General features: G+C 38.4%; 2 protein-coding genes across 3 annotated transcripts; both read right to left on the bottom strand.

Annotated features, from left to right (window-relative positions):
- Nucleotides 1-7,308: 7,308 nt before the first annotated feature.
- Nucleotides 7,309-7,758, bottom strand: LOC122043942. Its single transcript, XM_042604499.1, has one exon. It carries the CDS (start codon nucleotides 7,756-7,758, stop codon nucleotides 7,309-7,311), a length of 450 nt encoding a protein of 149 aa, XP_042460433.1.
- A 1,197-nt stretch (nucleotides 7,759-8,955) lies between these two features.
- LOC122042101 (organic cation/carnitine transporter 7-like) lies at nucleotides 8,956-19,166 on the bottom strand. Of its 2 annotated transcripts, none has more exons than XM_042602047.1 (6): nucleotides 18,984-19,166; nucleotides 18,607-18,889; nucleotides 11,668-11,905; nucleotides 10,543-11,062; nucleotides 10,262-10,464; nucleotides 8,956-9,390 (listed from the first exon to the last, which is right to left on the bottom strand). In XM_042602047.1, exons 2-6 carry the CDS (start codon nucleotides 18,873-18,875, stop codon nucleotides 9,172-9,174), a joined length of 1,449 nt encoding a protein of 482 aa, XP_042457981.1. In that variant the 5' UTR covers nucleotides 18,876-18,889; nucleotides 18,984-19,166; the 3' UTR covers nucleotides 8,956-9,171. The 2 variants fall into 2 exon arrangements, with proteins under 2 accessions (XP_042457981.1, XP_042457982.1); XM_042602048.1 differs by lacking the exon at nucleotides 18,984-19,166 and adding an exon at nucleotides 11,996-12,050 and having other exon boundaries at nucleotides 18,607-18,746.
- Between the last annotated feature and the right edge of the window lie 379 nt (nucleotides 19,167-19,545).

The raw sequence follows: 19,545 nt of genomic DNA, 5'->3' as shown, positions 1-19,545 counted from the left end.
TTATGAGTTCTAGAGCAATTTGAACCGCTCCTATACCCATGACATTTAGAAGTGGTTTGAACCGCTCCTAAATTTCTAGCATCAATAGTGTTTGGAAATCGCTCTTATATTCATCGCGTGTAGGAGCAGTTTAAAATTGTTCTTACACCTAAAAGGTTGTAGAGCGGTTTAAACCGCTCCTGGATTTATACCTATAGAAGCGGTTTGAAACCGTTGTTATATGCACAACGTGTAAGACTGGTTTCAAACCGTACCTACATAGAATAATAGGAGCGGTTTTTCACCTTGTACCAACGGTTACAAAAACCGCTACTATAGGATATAGGGACGGCAACAAGAGGAGCGGTTTTACAACCATTGGTAAAAGTGTAGGAGCGCTTGAAAACCGCTTTTAAAAGTAAAAAAAACCGCTCTTATATGGGTATTTTTTTTGTAGTGCAGGTTATAAGCGAGCATGCTCTCGTGCCATGTCCCAGACTCCCGAGTCGTTCGACCGAGTTATAAGTGAGCATAGTCCTCCCCAGCTCCAATAGTAGCCTAGCCTAGAAGCCCACTTCTTTACATAGGCTGGCCACCTCGGCGATTGAGCTGGATGTAGAACGGAGTTCTAACTCCTCCACCCGTTCTTTCAAAATCTTATTGTCCCACGCTAACTCCACCACCAAGTGACTTAGGCTCAAACCAGTAGTAAAAAACTAAGAAGAATCAATGCCAAGGAATTTCACTCATTAACTAGAATAAAGTTGAGAACTTACTATGATGGCACCCTAGGCAAATTCATCCGTACGATTGAAAACAGAAGAATCTTTTGGTCATTTCCTTCCTCATGACCAAGTTTCAGCCAATGGTTCTCTTAGTTTCACCACCTCGAAGGACTACGGGGGGTTAGAACTTATCCCCTACTAGGGTGAGGCCAAAAGTAAGGCAAAACTGGCGATCAAATTCAGGAATCTCAGGCCTTGGAGAAGAGGTGCTGGGGGATGGCTTAGCCGGCCAGGACGGGCACACGGATTTTGACGGTGCCTCAATAGGCCTAGTCGACTTCGAAGGTATAGGCCTTGTTGATACATGACACAGTTTCCATAGGAGTTTTTCCCCGATCGAGGGCTATCAGAGTCGTGGACCTCCGTTCGACCCTCGCTCGATTGGCCAGAGTTGAAGCAGTTGATGGGTGCCTTTTACGCCTAAAGCTTAGCGGCACATCCGAGTCGGGAGACTCACGGGTTGTGCCCAGCACTTGGGGACGATCGAGCTATGAGGTTGCTCGCTCAGCTTCCCTCGTCGCCAAAATTGTCTTCCCCAATCGATTCATGGTAGCTTTATCCGACTTAGTAGTTGTCGAGTAGACAACCTTAGATATAGTTTCTGCTACAAGAGAAATAGAATATTTTAATTATACTTAACATAAAGAGAGAAGTGAAAGTTTCTTACCGAAGGAGCATTCCAACCCCATTAGTGTGGGGCTTAATCCAAAGATATACAACAAACCCTCTTTGAGTAATCAAATAATGTCGACCTTCAAGTTTGCTAGTTTTGTAGTAATTGTGCTAAAGGTTCGATCAGTGTTTCGGTCGCCTAGCTCGGGTGCAGGGGGAAGGGACGACTGCCACTCGGTCAGCCAAAATACGAGTGAGGAGTCTAATAAAGAAATATTTGTACCTCCACTTTATGTTTTGAGAGGGGATTTTGTCAAAAAAGTTAGTCTTTAATCGGGTGCAAAAACGAAAGAAGCTGTCAGTTATTTATTGAGGGTAGAAATAATGAAACACTTGGAAAGTTAAAAGAACTCCAAACAGATGGGCACTCCGCACAGGAGGCGGATAGAGTTGGGGACCAACTGTGAAAGAGGAAGCTGAAAATACTAGCTTACTTCAATAAAAAAGGGCAAAATGGGGAATCATAGGTCGGCTAACACTTGTTCCTTAAAAATAATTACATAACTAGCGAGAGAAAGATGAGGACGATCCTGGTCGATAGGTATGATTATGTGCATGGAGTCGGGGATCTCGTTAGTAAATTGAAGGTCGTTCAAATCTATCCCAATAAAGGTCGAAGTGAGAAAAAGTGTACCACACACCGGGGACGTCCATGGTGAAGCTCGAAAGGCACGGTCGAAGAAAAAGATTCACAAGAACTTGTGAAAACAGGGAATCAGTTAGCCTCGTGGGAGGAGAAAGAAGATGAACAGACAAAATCACTAGGGTTTTTAAATAAGTCCAACAAGCCCCTTCTCAACCGTAGCCGTTGGATCATGGGTTGAAAAAAGTCAGCTAATTACATGACCATCGGATTGGAAGAAAGGTGAACGTTCTCACGTATGGGAAATTGTGTGACACGTGTCAGAGGCGGGAAAGGCACATTTATGACAGACGCAATGGACAAACCAGTATTATGAAATGTCGTCGCTTGCACCAATAAAAGTTTCTCCCCTCGTTTTTTGCAACCAGTAGTTATTTAAAAGTCTATCAGCTTTAACTTCAGTTGGATCTCGGGGGCTTCATCCCTCCCCCCATCTAAGCACAACCCTTACCATATGTCCGATCGACTCAAAGCCAGTCGGACCTTCATAGTTTTGTTACTTGGCTAAGTACCTAGAATGGAGGTCCTTATTATATATCCGATCGGCTCAAAGTCGATCTGACCTTAGACGATTGTTGCCTAAGTACTTATGAACGTGCATGCTCTTCCGTGCGACCCAGTATATAAAGTAAGACTAAGATATCATTTGAATGCACAAAATATTTAAAACTGCCAGTGAAAATTGGTAGCAAGAAGCAACTAAATGTGGAACAAGGTTAAGCAAACAATAAAAACAGTATGATTACAAAAGTTTTCTTGGTTCATGAAGAGGGAAATTATATAGCAGATACGTTATGCAAGTTTGTGGAAGACGCCAAGAGGAAGCTCCTTCAAAATCCTCTAGCGGTCTAGAAATCGGATGGGAGGTTCAGATGTTAGGTAGCCCCCTTTACAAAGTTGTGTAATCGACCCTTCCACTCCAATATGAAACCCTTTGTTAACAGAATTGACGATGGGGATATTAAAATCCTATGATTGAAGAAGGGTCATCTTCCTTGTCTCGAAACACTTGTCCACCCCTGCCTAGTAGCTTGTCAACTCCGCCCGGGAGGCTATTAGCTTGGAGATAAGTCCCGCCAGCTCGGACTCAAAGGCAATTAGTGCAAACTTGGTGACCTCTAATTCCGCTCGCAAGGACTCCAGCCCAACCCTTTGAGTGCTTATACTTTGTTGTTGCTCGGATGTTAGATGAGTTTTAGCCATGCTCGGTTTCTTTGGCCTCCATTTCCAAGGCATGAGAGTAGTCAATTCCTCTAACTGGGCGGAGAGTCTCTGGACTTTAGCGATCTTTCAATCCAGATCAGCCACCACTTTGATTCGCATGGCTATCTCAGATCAGAAATTATCTTCAGTTATTTTTAGAGTAGCCTCTGGTTTATTTGCTCTCTCCGCCTCAACCTTCGCTGATGCCTAAGTTTCTTAGAGTTGTCATTCTAACTCGCTCAATCAATCAAGAGGAGCCTGACTTTTGACTTGCTTGTGGGGATTGGGTGGATGCATAGACAGAATCTGCCTTTGATAAGTGCTTCTTTAGGGCCTCTGATAAGTGCTTCTTTAGGGCCTCTGATAAGTGCTTCTTTAGGGCCTCATTCTCCCGGGTCCATTATGCCGCAGATCGAGATAGGTGCATCACAACTTCCCAAAGCTAAAGAAGAAACATCATTAGCAATATTCTAAATAAAAGAAGGTAAGGAAAGGAAGGTTAGAAGGCTAAGTCTACCGTGGTTAAATCGTAAGAATACTCATCCACCATCTCTGCTAGTGTGTGTTCGTCCGCTCGGCACATGGCTAGTTCTCAGGCCTCGGTTAAGGGGCCCTTTAATAATATTCTACCACAGACCGGTGGGGGAGCCAATGGAGAAGATATTAACTTGGCAAACGGTATGTCATAAACAGTCGAAAATTTGTAGAGTCGTTTCAGCTCACTGGAGGAAGCTTCGATGGACTGAGCGATGGGAGGGGCAAATGGTGAACGTGAAGCAAGAGTCAGAGAATCTCCCAGATGAGTTAGCGCCTTTTGCGTCTCCTCTTTAAGGGCGCTTCGCGTCCGAAGGATGGAGTCTTCGGGTGCCAGGAGAAGAGCAGAGGGTAACTCCGCTTCTGTTGTAGGCGCCACACAGGAATCAGCCGCCCGACTACTGGAAGTCTCGCCTGAAGGACCAGCTAACTATTGTTCTCGTTTGGCTAGAAGCATCTGCTCTTACCAAATCTGCTCGACCTCTTCCAGTTGAAGAGGCTTAATAGCTAAGGTCACATAAAAAGCATCCACTACATAAAATAAAGTAGAACTTAGTTAGTAATAACATAATAGATAAGGTGTTAATGCTTCCTAAAAGAGCAAGGAAGGGACGTCCAGACGAGGCTCAGTCTGAACAAATATAGTAGGCCTTCATGCAACAATTTTGGAGGTTTGAGCTTCAAGTCGGCTAGCTTCTCGAAGCAAAAACAAAGGCCTAATAATGTTTATAGTTTTCTAAATCAAAAATGGGAGGCACACAGGCATCTGAATAAAAAAAAAATGGGATTTCCATCACTGATTGGAGGAGGTAAGTCCTTAAAAATACTACCTTGGGACATAATTGAAATAAGAAGATCCTGATTCAAACTTCTTAGGATGAAAGAAGTAATGGAAAGGGAAGGGGAGGAGGGGTCAAGGGGATGTCATATAGCCGAAATAAGATTGTCATGCCGCACATTGAGCGGAAGGCGCTTGGTGCAAGTTGTTGTAGTGGAATGCTAAAATAATGACTTATTTCAGATAAGAAGGTGGGGATAGGAAAGAGTAAACCAGTAGAAAGTTGATCTTTAAAGAAAGTCATGAAACCATGAGGAGGACAATGAGGATGATCTTGGGCAGTCGGAATGCGAATACAAATGCTTTTAGGGACTTCTAAGGACAGACGAATTGTTTCCAAGTCGCAAGTGTCAAAATCCGAGAGAATGAAAGTAAACCAAAGAACAAATGATTTTTGGGCCATGGATGAATGGAGGAAAAACATAAGAAGGTCGAAGAAAGAACTTACTAATACAGGTCGTAAGAAGGAAGGACTCGTCAACAAAGATCGCCGGAAGAAGGGGTTGAAGGAGACGAAGTACAGATAATGTTCTTCATGACCCTTAGGGTTTATATATAAAAGGCATAAGTAATTCTTCATTCTCACCCATCCGACCAAAATAACTTAATCATCAGTAACGGTTGGATCAAAAAGGATAGAGCATCAATGGTCCATACGAAAAGGCGTGCGTCGCCTGTCGTTTCAAAGAATGAGATAGATTTGAAACGAGATAGTGAGACATGTGACGCTTATCCATAAATAAATATTTATGATGGACGAGACAATCCAAATCATCTCTCTAAAAAGCATATCACTAGTGTTTTACTTAATGTATCAGACGTCTGACACACATCTTTTCAATAAAAAATAAAGTTGATTGCTGCATTAATGGGCAAGCTTGAGCACAACCAGCCGGATGAGCCTATGAGAAGGGCAATAAGATGGAAATTAGACAGAGGTCTAGTCAGTTGGCTATGAACTTCCTTCGACTAGACTTGAAGGGGAGGCTAGTGATACAGGATATTACAAATGGGCCAGGAGATGACATAGTAGTCAAAGTCAAAGTGAGATGGCGGTCAAAGTCTATATAAGGTGGTTGTTAAAGCGTCGCTCTCATCAGGTCCTAACTTCTCACTCAGCGCCAAGGCATTCAATATAAGGATGGCCGGCTTAAGAGCCGATCAAATTTGAAGGATCTAGTGCTCCGCTTATAGACAATCGGCCGACAAAAAGAAATTACGACCCACACTACATTACTATGTTATATAGCCGACCGCTAAAAGGCGGGCTAAGCATATCTAAGCTTAGTATTTGCTCTCTCAATGTATAGTCGAATGGCCCAAGAGTCAGCAAGCTTAATGAACCTATATCTCTGTTCAATACCAAGATATATAGACTAAACTCAAACAACCCCAAAGTCGATCAAGCATATGAGATACAACTCCCCATTGCTACATCATATTCTCTTAATATATAGTTGGATGAGCCTATGGGCATCCGTGTACTACTTATATGTCAGTCCTCCTTCATACAATTGATTAATCATAAAGCTAGTCGGATTTACAGGGCTCAACGACCCTATCTCCTACACAAGCTAGTCGATTACAATGTCAGTCAAAATAAACTCGTTCGATCGAGCATATGGAGTCCAATCCTCCACTTCTGCAATATTACTTTCAGCTTACATACTCAGTCTTATAATACAACTCTCAATATAAAGATAATTGACCTCATGGACAGTCGGACTTATAATACAGTACTCCCCGTTCTGTAAGAGATCATACAGCTGGCCGAAAGCAGAATCGGTCAGGTTTCTTTTCGGAGACAGCAATGTCAGAGAATAATGATTATTTGTCATAGAATATTGTTTTGTTACAATATACTCATTCAGTGGAACCTTTCTCGAAGATAACTCTACACCTTCTATCAACTAACACATTATGACTGCATATTTTCTCAACCGCCTTATTAATAGCGTAAATTATAAAAGATGGTTAAGCCACTATTAATGGAAGATTCAGAGGATGACTGCACACCTTCCAAACTGTACAACTTCCATTATTCAACATTTTCTAACGGCCAATATTCTTTATCATCTCATTATTACGAAAATTATAAGAGGTGATATAAAAAAAGCTCTTTTGGCGAGATACGCAATACATTCAAAACCAACTTTAAATCATGCACTCATATTTTACTGTGAATTTTCTCCATTTTTTCAATCGGCCACCTTACTGACTTGTGCGTCAGAAAGTCCGCGTCAAGAACTTCTTCCTTGGTTCTCACTCCAACGATTTATTAGATCTTTCTTTCGTGTGTGCAGAAAGGAAGAAGGCACTCAGAGCCCTTTTTGGCTCCAGTTTGTAACCTTTTTCTCCTGTTCGAGATCTTCTGCAAGTCAACCTTTGCATTGTCACCAACCCAGCGCCTCTATCTCCACCGCATTCAGAGACAAGATCAGTAAGCATTGATTTGGTCATTGAAAAGAAGAGGAAGAAAATCTCGCTAGATTAAGATTGCTTGAATCTGAACATGTAATGACAGTAACTGCAAATCTTGTTCCTACTGGCAACAACGCAAAGGAACTGTAATCAGAACGATTCCGGAGAGGAATTTCACAAGCCTACTTAATTGTCTAAGCATTCAAGCGATCAAGATGGTAGGACGCTGCAAGCTAAGGCGCAGAGGAGGAGCTTTTGGTAGCGGCGCCAACGGAGTTCCAGATGCTGCGGATGCTGCCGATGACGTGCGGAAGGACGGAGTCGGCGCCGCGGAGGAGTGCGCCGGAGGCGAGTCCTATCGCGAAGGACTGGCCGATGTCGGGCTTGGAGTCGAGCTTGGCGTCGAGGATGGCGAGGCGAGCGTTGGCGTTGTCGACCTTGCGGAGGGAGTCGGCGGTGAGGCGGTCACTCTTTCTGCCGCGTGAGGAGGGGAGGGCGCTGTAGAGGAGGGCCTGGAGATCGCCGACGGCCTGGAGAGCGGCCTCGCGGGAATTTAAGCCCTGAGACTCGTAGTGCGCGAGAATCTCCTCGGGGGAGAGCGAGCGCTTCCTTGGCTTGGGGATGCCCTTGTCTCCGGCGGCGTCGGCGGCAGATGACGCGGTAGGGATCGGAGGCTGCTCCATTACTGCGCCGCAAGTGCTCGGTCGCCGAAATGGATAAGAGATAGGGTTTTTCACCGTTGGGTAGTAAAAGGATTTGGGGGTTTTGAGAAGTGGCGACAGCTTGACGTAAGCTTGTTGATTTTACTAACCTCTCAATTCAAATTTTTGAGGAAAATAATAATGAAAATGGTAGTCGCAATTTATCGAATCGTCGTATGAATATTTTTTTAAAAAAAATTAAAAGAGTATCTCACTTTTCTTGCGTGTAAACTATTCTTGATAAAATCGAAATAAATAGTTTTTTTATATGTTAATCATTATTCCAAAGATTAGTAGCTGTCCGTAATTTATCTTCTCCGTGTCGATCTTGGAACAGGCTAGCGGGGGACGCTAGGGACGAACGTATTCGTCTTTTGCCATCTTGAATGTAGACTATTCTTATTTTCGGATGATTAACTATGTAATTTATAATAGATACGGAGCAGCGGCTTAGGTTTCTTTTAAACTATGTAACAGCTATATTTAGCAGTTTTAATATTGTTTTTAAGTACTTTTATTCAATTTAAAATAATTTTGATTAAATAATTTTTTTTTACTAAGTTAATAAGGAATATTTTTATATAATAGTGTTCATAATTTAAAATTTAAATTTCAAATTTTTATAATTTAATATTTAAAGTTTACTTATAATTGTAGGATTTCAAATAATTTTTGATAAAATTTTAATAATTTTAACTGAGTTAGTAAATAATATTTTAATATAATAATATTCAGAATTTACGATTTAAGTAAGATTTCTAACTTTATGATTCCAAATTTAACCATAATTATATTTTTCATAATTATTTTAAAATAATTTTGACTAATTTAAAAACTTTTGATAGAGTTTAAATAATTTTGGTCAAGTCGTTAAAAGCATTTTCATATAATAGTATTTTGTGTATAGTAATTTTGATTAAAATAAAATAATCAAATTTTTATATTACAAGTTACTACAATTAATCGTAGCTACTTCAAGTTATAACAGTTAATCGTAGCTACTGCCAACCATTAGAGCCAAAGTAGATAATATCTGACATCTCAATGTTCTTCTGATTGGAATAAGAAGAACCTCATCCATCATGATTCCAATGTTCTAACAGATGAGAGATTTTGTGGTTAATTAACTTAAATAAATCCAACTTCCATATTAAACCAAGTACAGTTCTTTCTGGCTCATGACAACAAATCTCAAATTACTTTACTGCATATTCATAATCATCTACATTAAAGCACTGGATCAATTAGAGACGGTTGCAATTATGATACATAGGACTGTACATGCAACACAAAATGATAAATAGCGAGGCCTACCCACTGAAACAGAGAGCAACTTCAGAAATCGCCCAAGTGCCGCCATGTTCATGGCATTTTATATCGAACTTACACTAGTGCTTATAGAGTGTCAGTTAGTCGACGGCCCTTGGTCTCCAACGGGAAGAACATAACTGCCAACCCTGTAAGGAATATAACGATCTCAAACAATGAAATTGCTGCAATCTGATAGCAGCCTTTCACCAATCCAACGGCTACCAGTGGGCAGATCATGGCCCCTATTCTGCTAATTGCGTTTGCGACTCCAACACCCGTTGTGCGTAGTGAGGTCGGGTATACCTGCATCGATAAAGATCAAAAGAATAGTTGAAATATGCCCACTTTTCATCTACAAGATGTTGTTCCATCTGCTAACTTAGTATAAGGAAAAGGAACATGAAATAGAACTGAAATAAGGAAGTTCACTGATGAAGATTTTGGAGCGATTATAGGTGAGCGCTATGTGGAGCGACTTTCCTCCAAAGTTTAGCAAAGTGTCCTCAAACAATAGCAACAGTGTATCTAGCTCTACTACAAGCCTGATCACCAAACTGGAAAGCCCGGTTTTAGCTGAAGTAATTGATATTAAGATCCCAAAAAACAAGCAATAAGAAAGAAATTGCAGCACACAATTCAATGATGAGAATTTCATTGATTGGAGGAAAATATGAAGTTGTCAAGAATGCAAATGCATAGAGGGATCCATTTCCTAACTAACGTTAGGCTTGAGCTTTTAGGATAAATCATTATCACTAATATGGTTAATCTGTGTAAGCTTTGGGGATAAATGATTGGCCAATTAACTTCTTATATGTTCGAATCCAACTGAGGTTAATATCTAATGATATATATGCTCACATTTAATCCAAAAGCCAATTTGTGTGTTGGAGCTGGGCCAGTCTAGTTCGTTTCGAGCACCCACACTTGATGGGGAGTGTCAAGAATGTAAATATATAAACCAGTGCCTCTCATAATACCTTGAACTTTTCAATAAAGAGATAGATAGTTCAATAAATAGCAAGAGATGGAGCAAGAAAAGGCCCGAGACAAATATCTGATTTAGTCATAGTGGCATCTTGTTTCAGGAAGGTCAAACCGAATAGAATTTTTTTCAGATGAGAGGTGAAATAATGATAACTCATAAGTGAGATTCTGAATAAATTATACTGACCTCTGGAGCATATACACAGAGGATACCGAAGCTTCCCATGATACAAGCACGGGCACCAAACAGTAAGCTCGTTGTTAATAATTCATTCTGATGCCAAAACAGAGGAATTAGCAGGAAACAATTTGTGAAGAGTAAGATCAACATAGAAGGCCTGCGGCCAATCCTGTCCACAATAGCAGCGGATAAAAGAAGTCCAGGAAGCTCTAAAAAGGATTTTCAGTGTTAACATTAGCAACGAACATTGTCAAATAAATGATTCTGATAGATCTGTGAATACATACCAGCAAAACTAGTTACAAATATATCTCTGTAGCTGTTATCCTTTGAAACACTCAAAAGTGGTGCATTCCAGTTACATTTTATAGTTAATTCAGAAGTCAGGAGAACAATTCCATAGTAAGCAAAAGCATTCCCGAAGTAAACAAACCACAGAAGAAGAGTAGTTCTGGCCAATTTGGGAGACAAAAGCTTATAAAACACACTGATCAATCCTACTTCCGTTTTAGTATCCTTGCTGATGGTCGATGTCTCACAGATCTGGTGTGTGATTAAAGGTGTGGTTTCAGAAGAATCATGATTTATGTCAAATTCACTTTTGGGATCAGAGGTAAATGTGCCATGAGGGAGCATCATCTTGTTCATTCTTGCCATTTTTTCTAACATACACACTGCATCAGCTTTACTTCTCATAGAGAGGTACCTTGGAGACTCGGGAGCAATATTATAGAACAGAAGCAACACAAATGCTGGTAAAGAACTGACTGCAAGTAACCATCTCCAGCCTAGGGTTGGCATTATAAACTGCACATATGTGCGAAAGGAATCAGTGCTGAAAAACGTAGCATTGTATTTAGATAAATAAATCAGGTATGAAATGGTTCTACAGAACCATAACCCACATATAACTCACTTGGTTTCCAACTTATTTATGAATTGATAGGGGGTACCATACTATACGTTGCTATAAAAAATGCACAGATGTTCTCCCTTGATTGAAATACAAAGACCAAACAGTTTAAATCAAAGAAATAAAATATCCATGATAAAATTTTGATTGCCATCAGAGACTCTAGGAGATAAGAACTCTAAGCTTCAAATTAACATGTTGAGAATTCTTTTAGATATCCTACATTTTTTTATGTATATGTAATGGTTGTTTCACATTGTTCATTTCCAGGCTTTTTAACCTAATATATGGTTTCAAATTTTTGTGCCATAAATTATCATAACTCAATTCATGTCTGGCAATTCAGCATTATGCATGGGTTTATATTACATCCACTAAATCAAGTATTTCCCTTCTTTTTGCACTCTATATTCGTCATAATTTGGAAATTGCATGGTAGAAGCTTAAATTTGCTTGCCAATAAGCCTGTTAGTCAAAGAAGAAGAAAAAAAATTCATACCCATGCAAGTGAAGCCTCCAAAATTGTGCCAACAGTCCAGGAAATTTGATATACAGCCATCCAAGTACCTCTATTTGGAGCTGGAATGAATTCTAGAAACCATGAAGCAAACACATGCGCACCACCCAAACCAATTCCCACAATAAACCGAGACGTTATCAAGCATATGTAATTGGGGGAAAATGAACTAAGAAAGCCAGCAACAGCAGTAACAAGTGAAGTGAAGAGGAAACCCTTCCTGAATTCAGATGATAATAATCAGATATGAATTTAATGGTCATCTTCTCCATAAATAAAAAAAGTGATAAACCACAGGCTTCAACTGTACTTGGAGAAGACAACATTGGCACCATCATCAACCATCCAAGGGTCACATGGAATTACTGTTGAAAAATTGATGTGAATGAGAAATTAAATCTAGATCGTTGGAACAAGATTGATAAATCTGATTCATATGGATCCATATGAGAAGGCATAAGTGCCCTTTTGGATGGCTCAATCTCAGCCATTGCTTTCAAAAGGAAGGCATCCAAATGAAGAGGCATTGTATCCCTTGGGAAGGGATGCGATCTAGATCATCCAATTCAAGTGGATGGATGAAATATGTTCTTCTACTCCTTCATTTGCTACAAATAAGATTTCTTACATTCTCATTTCATTCATTCTAGTTCAAAGCAAAGCAAGCATTGCATTCCATACTTGCATTAGGGGAGTTTGAGAAGCTTCTTCGGTCTGGAGGTCTTGCGATTTGCAGTACTACTATCATAAGATAAAGTCGTTGTATCTTGGAAGACGATTGTCGTATTCCATGAGTACCATGTGCGGGGAAAATTTATCTCAAAGAGATAGAGTCCAACTCTAGCCTCAACTTTGCCAAAGCGGAGTTATACCATCATTCTGCCCGTACTCAGATTGCACCACCACCAGATCTAACAATTTTAAGACGAATTTTTTCCGTGCAATCTTGATGGATTCATCATCAACAACTCTTATTCCATTGACACACGACGTGAAGAGGAAACTCTTCTTGAATTCAGATGATAATAATCAGATATGAATTTAATGGCCATCTTCTCCATAAATGAAAAAAGTGATAAACCACAGGCTTCAACTGTACTTGGAGAAGACAATATTGGCATCATCATCAACCATCCAAGGGTCACATGGAATTATTGTCGGAAAATTGATGTAAATGAGAAATTAAATCTAGATCGTTGGATCAAGATTGATAAATCTGATTCATCTATATGAGAAGGCATAAGTGCCCTTTTGGATGACTCAATTTCAACCATTGCTTTCAAAAGGAAGGCATCCAAATGAAGAGGCATTGTGTCACTAGGAAGGGATGCAATCTAGATCATCCAATTCAAGTTGGATGGATGAAATCTAATTAAAGCAAGAGGTTTTTCTACTCCTTCATTTGGTATAAATAAGATTTCTCACATTCTCATTTCATTCATTCAAATTCAAAGCAAAGTAAGCATTGCATTCCATATTTGCATTTGGGGAGTTTGAGAAGCTTCTTCGATTCGGAGGGCTTGCAATTTGCAGTATTGTTATCACAAGATAAAGTCGTTATATCTTAAGAGACGATTGTCGTATTTCGTGAGTATCGTGTGCGGGGCAAATTCATCTTAAAGAGATAGAGTCCAACTATAGCCTCGACTTCGCCAAAGCGGTGTTATACCATCATTTTGCCCGCACTCAGATTGCACCACTACCCGATCCAACAATTTTAAGACGAATTTTTTCCGTGCAATCTTGATGGATTAATCATCAACAAGTCCTATGCCACCGATGCATGACGAAAATTGAAGAAGTTTACAGGTACTGATTTCAAGAGGTGACAATAAAAGATGATATTTTACCTAACCACGTTGAACCTTGTGAGGTTCTCACATGAAGATGCCCCCTCTATATCTCAAGGCGAGACTGATAAAGGAAAGAGGGTGGCATATGATGCTTGAGGACATAATGACTTTTTATGTCGAAATTATGTCCTCAATGGCTTGGACAACATGTTATACAACGTGTATAGTTCAATGTCAACTACAAAGGAGTTATGAAAATCTCTCGAAAGGAACTATAAAACAGAAGATGTCGGATTGAAGAAAATCATCATCGGCAAATTCTTAGACTTCAAAATAATTGATTCCAAAATTGTGACGACTCAAGTCCAAGAATTGCAGTTGATCCTACATAATCTGCATACCGAGGGCATGACAATAAATGAGTCCTTTCAAGTTGTTGCGATAATCGAGGGAATTCAAAAATTATCTAAAGCACAAGCGAAAGGAGATGAGACTTGAGGATCTGATTGTAAGATTACAGATTGAAGAAGACAATCGCAAGCAATCAGAAGTAACAAAAATGCCTAAACATTGATAAGAAGAGAAAGTATCCCGGTAAAAGGTAGAGCCAAGGAAGGGCCAAGAAGTTGCAAAGAACATGCCACAACTGTGGCAAACCGAATCACAAAGCCAAAGACTGCTGACGTTCAACTCAAGCACACATGATATGGCAGTGTCAATAGACATCTTAGAATTAGACCTGATTGTCATTATATTTGAAGTCAACTTGGTAGACAATCCAAGGTAGTGTGGTGGATCGATACTGGTCCCACACAACACACTTGCTCTGAGAAAGCCTAGTTTTCAACTTATACCCTTATTATGGGAGAAAACTAATCATTGGTAAGTCTGTAACTTCCAACATTGTTTGTCTTGGCAAGATGGTACTGAAGATGACATCAGGCAAAGTAGTGGCACTAATTGATGTGTTTCATGTTCTCGACATCCGGAAGAATTTAGTGTGAAGATAGACTCTTGTCAAATATGGTTTCAGGCTAGTGCTTGAGTCAAATAAATATGTATTGATAAAAAATTATTAATTCATAGATAGAGGATTCATGAAAAACGATCTATTCAAAATGAATGTAATGGTTGTACACCGTGACTTTAATGACAATAAAATTATAATTTTTCTTGTTTGATTGAGTGCTCTAATTTATGGCATGTTAGACTTGGACACATAAATTATAATATTTTATGACGACTTGTGAATTTAACCTTATTGCCAACATTTAATGTTGATTCAACATATAAATATGGAATATATGTTGAAGCTAAAATGGTAAAGTTATCTTTTCATTAAGTGGAAAGACCCCTCTAGAGTTAATTCATAGTGACATATGTGATTTAAAATTCGTGCAACTAAAGGAGGCAAAAAGTACTTTGTTACTTTTATTGATGATTGTACTAAATATTGTTATGTGTATTTATTGAAAGGCAAAGATGAAGCCTTAGAAGCATTCAAAAATTATAAAAATGAAATTGAGAATCAAATTGTTCAATGAATTAAAAGAATTCAAATTGATAGAGGAGGAGAATATGATGGCCCATTTGATGAATTTTGTGCAGAATATGATATTATTCATCAAACGACAGCTCCTTACTCTCCTAAATCAAATGGGATTGCCGAGAGTAAGAACCAAACTCTTAAAAAAATGATGAATGCTATATTAATAAGTTTGGGCTTACCCTAGAAGTTAGGGGGAGCCATTTTATCGGTAAATCATATTCTAACTAAAATCTCTCATAAAAAGTAAGATAAAAACTCCTTATTAGTTATAAGTCTTCTTATAAATATATGAAAGTGGAGGTGTTTGGCTAAGGTGGAAGTGCCTAAGCCAAAGCAAACCAAAATAGGACCAAAGACAATCGATTGCATTTTTATTGGATATGTCAATAATAATAGTGCATATCAATTTTTGGTGCACAAATTAGCAGTTCTTGATGTATATAGCAGTTCTTGATGTACATGTTGGAACAACAATTGAATCAAGGATGTTGTATTTTTTGAAGATATATTTCCTTGCAAAGATAGGAAAGAAGAAAGTTCAAATAAAAGAACTTATGAAACTGTGAATAAAGAAAATCTTGGAAATAATGAAGAATCAAGACACAGTAAGAGCGTCAAAATAATAAATCATTTGGTCAGGATTTCATGACTTATATGTTAAAAAATGAACCAAGGACAATAAGCGAAGTCTTATCAAGTCCCGATGCTCCCTTTTGAAAAAAAGTCATCAATAGTGAAATAAATTCATCATACAAAATCATACTTGGCAATTGATGGATATTCCACCTGGAATCAAGCCTTTAGGATATAAATGGATCCTAAAGAAGAAATATAAGACTGATGGAACTATTGATAAGTACAAGGCAAGACTAGTGGCAAAGAGATTCAAACAAAAGGAAGGTCTTGACTTCTTTGATACATATTCACCAATAACAAAGATTATACCCATTCGAGTACTCATTGTCAAATGGATGCGAAAACAATATTTCTAAATGATGAATTAGAGGAAGAAATATATATGGAGCAACTTGAAGGGTTTGCGGCTCCAAAATAAAAAAAAATAAGGTGTGAAGACTCGTGAAGTCACTATATTGACTAAAACAAGCACCAAAACAGTGGCAAAAGAAATTTGACAAAACTATGATGTCAAATGGATTTAAAATAAATGAGTGCAACAAATGCATATATATCAAAGGCACACTTGACTCGTTTATCATCATCTATCTATACGTAGATGATATGTTCATCATGGGTAGTAATCATGATAATAATCATAACTACTAAGAAGATGTTGACCAAGAACTTTGATATGAAAGATATGAGTATAGCAACGTTATACTCAGGATTAAGATCGATAAGACATTAGATGGAATTATCCTTTCACAGTCTCATTATACTGAGACAGCACTAGGGAAATTTAATGCATATGATCTTTCCCTTATTAAAACATCGATGGACTTAAGCTTACACTTGGCTAAGAACCATGGTGAACTTGTATCCCAATTGGAATATTCTAGGATAATTGACAATTTAATGTATATCGCTAACTGTACACATCCGGATATTGCCTATACAGTCAACAAATTAAGTAGATTTACAAGTAATTCAAATGATGACCATTGGAAGACATTAATAAGGTTTCTTAAATATTTAAGATACACTTTAGAATATGGATTACATTATATAAGATATCCAATGGTACTAGAAGGATATTGTATTGCAAATTGGATATCTGACGAAAAGACTCTAAATCAACTAGTGGATACATATATACCATTGGTGGTGGAGCGGTGTCATGGAAGTCCACGAAACAAACTTGCATAGTTCGATCAAGTATGAAATTTGAGTTTATAGCCTTAGATAAGCTGAATGGCTTAGTAACTTCTTAGAGGATATCCCATGTTGGGCAAAGTCAGTGTATGCCGTGATGATACATTGTGATAATCAATCGGCAATTGCAAGGGCTCAAAATAATATGTACAATAGTAAGTCATGACATATTCGTTGACAACACAATACTATTAGGCAGTTGATCTCTAATAGAATTATTTCTATCGATTATGTTAAATCAAAAGATAACTTAGTAGATCCGTTTACAAAAGATTTAAATAGAAATAAAATATATTTCACATCTAGAGGAATGAGATTAAAAATCTACAAATAAGAACATTCATAGTGGTAACCCAACCTTGTTGATTGGAAATCCCAAGATATTGGTTTAATGGGACAACGATGAAAGTTCGTGTGAGCACTTGGACTAGTTCCCCTCTCATTTCTAAGATGGAAAAGTGCTACCTACGATATGTAGTAAGGTTAAGTTATAAACTTTTAATAACTTCTATATTTGAAAAAGTAGAGTCTGGTAGGATACTCTTTATAGAAAGTCACCTATATAAGTATGAAAAAGTGTTGCTTTAATGAAATACTTATGAATCCAAAATATTGCTCATGGTCAAAAAGGACAAAACAATGAGAACTATAAAGAAGTGAGAAATGTCACTTAGTAGGTACCATTGTCTCGGGCTGAGTAGTTTAAGACATCGTGTTCACTAAGCAACCTAGTAAATCCGATGATACTCTACTACGAAGCCACAAGCTACCTCTTCTGATGCAATAATCTTTCAATTGAACTCTCCTTTGATGTAACATACATGTCATAAATTAATTTTCATTCATATGGGGGATTGTTAGAAAATTGATGTGAATGAGAAATTAAATCTACATCGTTGGATCAAGATTGATAAATCTGATTCATCCATATTAGAAGGCATAAGTGCCCTTTCGGATGACTCAATCTCAACCATTGATTTCAAAAGGAAGACATCCAAATTAAGAGGCATTGTGTCTTTTGGGAAGGGATGCGATCTAGATCATGCAATTCAAGTTGGATGGATGAGATCTAATTGAACCAACGGGTTCTTCTACTCCTTCATTTGGTATAAATAAGATCTCTCACATTCTCATTTGATTCATTCTAATTCAAAGCAAAGCAAACAAGTATTGTATTCCATACTTGCATTTGAAGAGTTCGAGAAGTTTCTTCGGTTCAGAGGTCTTGTGATTTCTAGTGCTGCTATAGCAAGATAAAGTCGTTCAGTCTTGGGAGACGATTGATGTATTCTGTGAGCACCATGTGCTGGGTAAATTCGTCTTAAAGAGATGGAATCCAACTCTAGCCTCGACTTTGCCAAAGTGGTGTTATACCGTCATTCTACTCGCACTCAGATTGCACCACCACCAAATCCAACAATTACTAACACAACAATATCCATAACTAAAAATCTATTAACACAGGTCGCTGCTGAATGAAACATTTTTCAAACTATTTAAAATTTATCATTTTGCTCTTATCAAACCTCCTTTTTTGTTTTAATATATCCCTGGGTCTAATTGAAGATTGACTCTTTTCAATTAAACATCTCGAACTTATCAAAGTTTTATTTTCACGCATGAAAATTATTTACTCATCCAATAGAGAAAAAGATCCTAAAGAGGTTGTTTTATGTAGTTAAAACCTTGCGATGAACTGGTTACTATTGTACTGGAAAAGGCATAAAATCAAACAGAAGAACGGCACACCTCCTGCCGTAATTATCCGAGACCACGCCCCCTGAATACGCTCCGACCAGCATCCCACCGAAGACGACACTGGTCAAGAGGCTCTCTTTATTCGGAGTGATGTTCCACTCCTCTTGAACCGACGAACCGACGAAAGAAAGCAGCATTATTTCCATTGCCTCGGCGACCCAACCCATCCCAGCGTAGACCAGGATGAGGGCTTGGAATTTTCCGAACCCAACGGACAAGAGCGCATCATCCAGCGTGTAAGTTGTTCTTGCCTCTTCCATCTCCAAATCGATCCCTATCGAAGAGTAAAGACAAGATTAACAATAAAAAGGCGAACTTTCTCTAAGCGAAAAACAAAATTAAAAAGCAAAGAATTAGCAATTCATCACCTGTTTGGTTTCTTGCAACCAGAATTCAGAAGGAAGAAAACGAGGAACAGCGACACCTTTGAATGGTCGCTGCCGCAAGGAAAGTGATAAAAACCCGTTGCTTGCGCCGTCGTCTTGCCGCCATAACAAGAATGGAGTTGCTTGCGTCCGGATATGGTGTTCTGACTTCGGAGGATCATCGATGCCCCATTGCAAATTGCAAATGGACCGGTCGGCCTAACTTTGAACCGATTCGGTTAGGAAATTGTTTAAGAAAAATCAGCATTTTACTAAAAACCGCAGATTCAATATTACGCATTACACATACTACTTTTAAACTATACTTCTCTCTGCTTTGAACGTTCATTTTTTAACCTTTTCATGTTTAAAAATTTCCCAATTCATTCAAAAATTCATTATTTTCACTTTAGATATAAAATTTGAATATTAATTTTAATTTGAAATGATTTAAAATTTTCTAGATCCATCAACTAATTACTAACAAAATTGATAATATCAAATAAATTTACACCAATCATAAGAACTCCTTGATAGTGTTAGTGAGTGAATATTATTGTCCTAT

Source organism: Zingiber officinale, chromosome 2A, assembly GCF_018446385.1.
Source record: "Zingiber officinale cultivar Zhangliang chromosome 2A, Zo_v1.1, whole genome shotgun sequence".
Taxonomy (NCBI): domain Eukaryota; kingdom Viridiplantae; phylum Streptophyta; class Magnoliopsida; order Zingiberales; family Zingiberaceae; genus Zingiber; species Zingiber officinale.
This window is presented reverse-complemented; position numbering and strand designations above follow the sequence as displayed.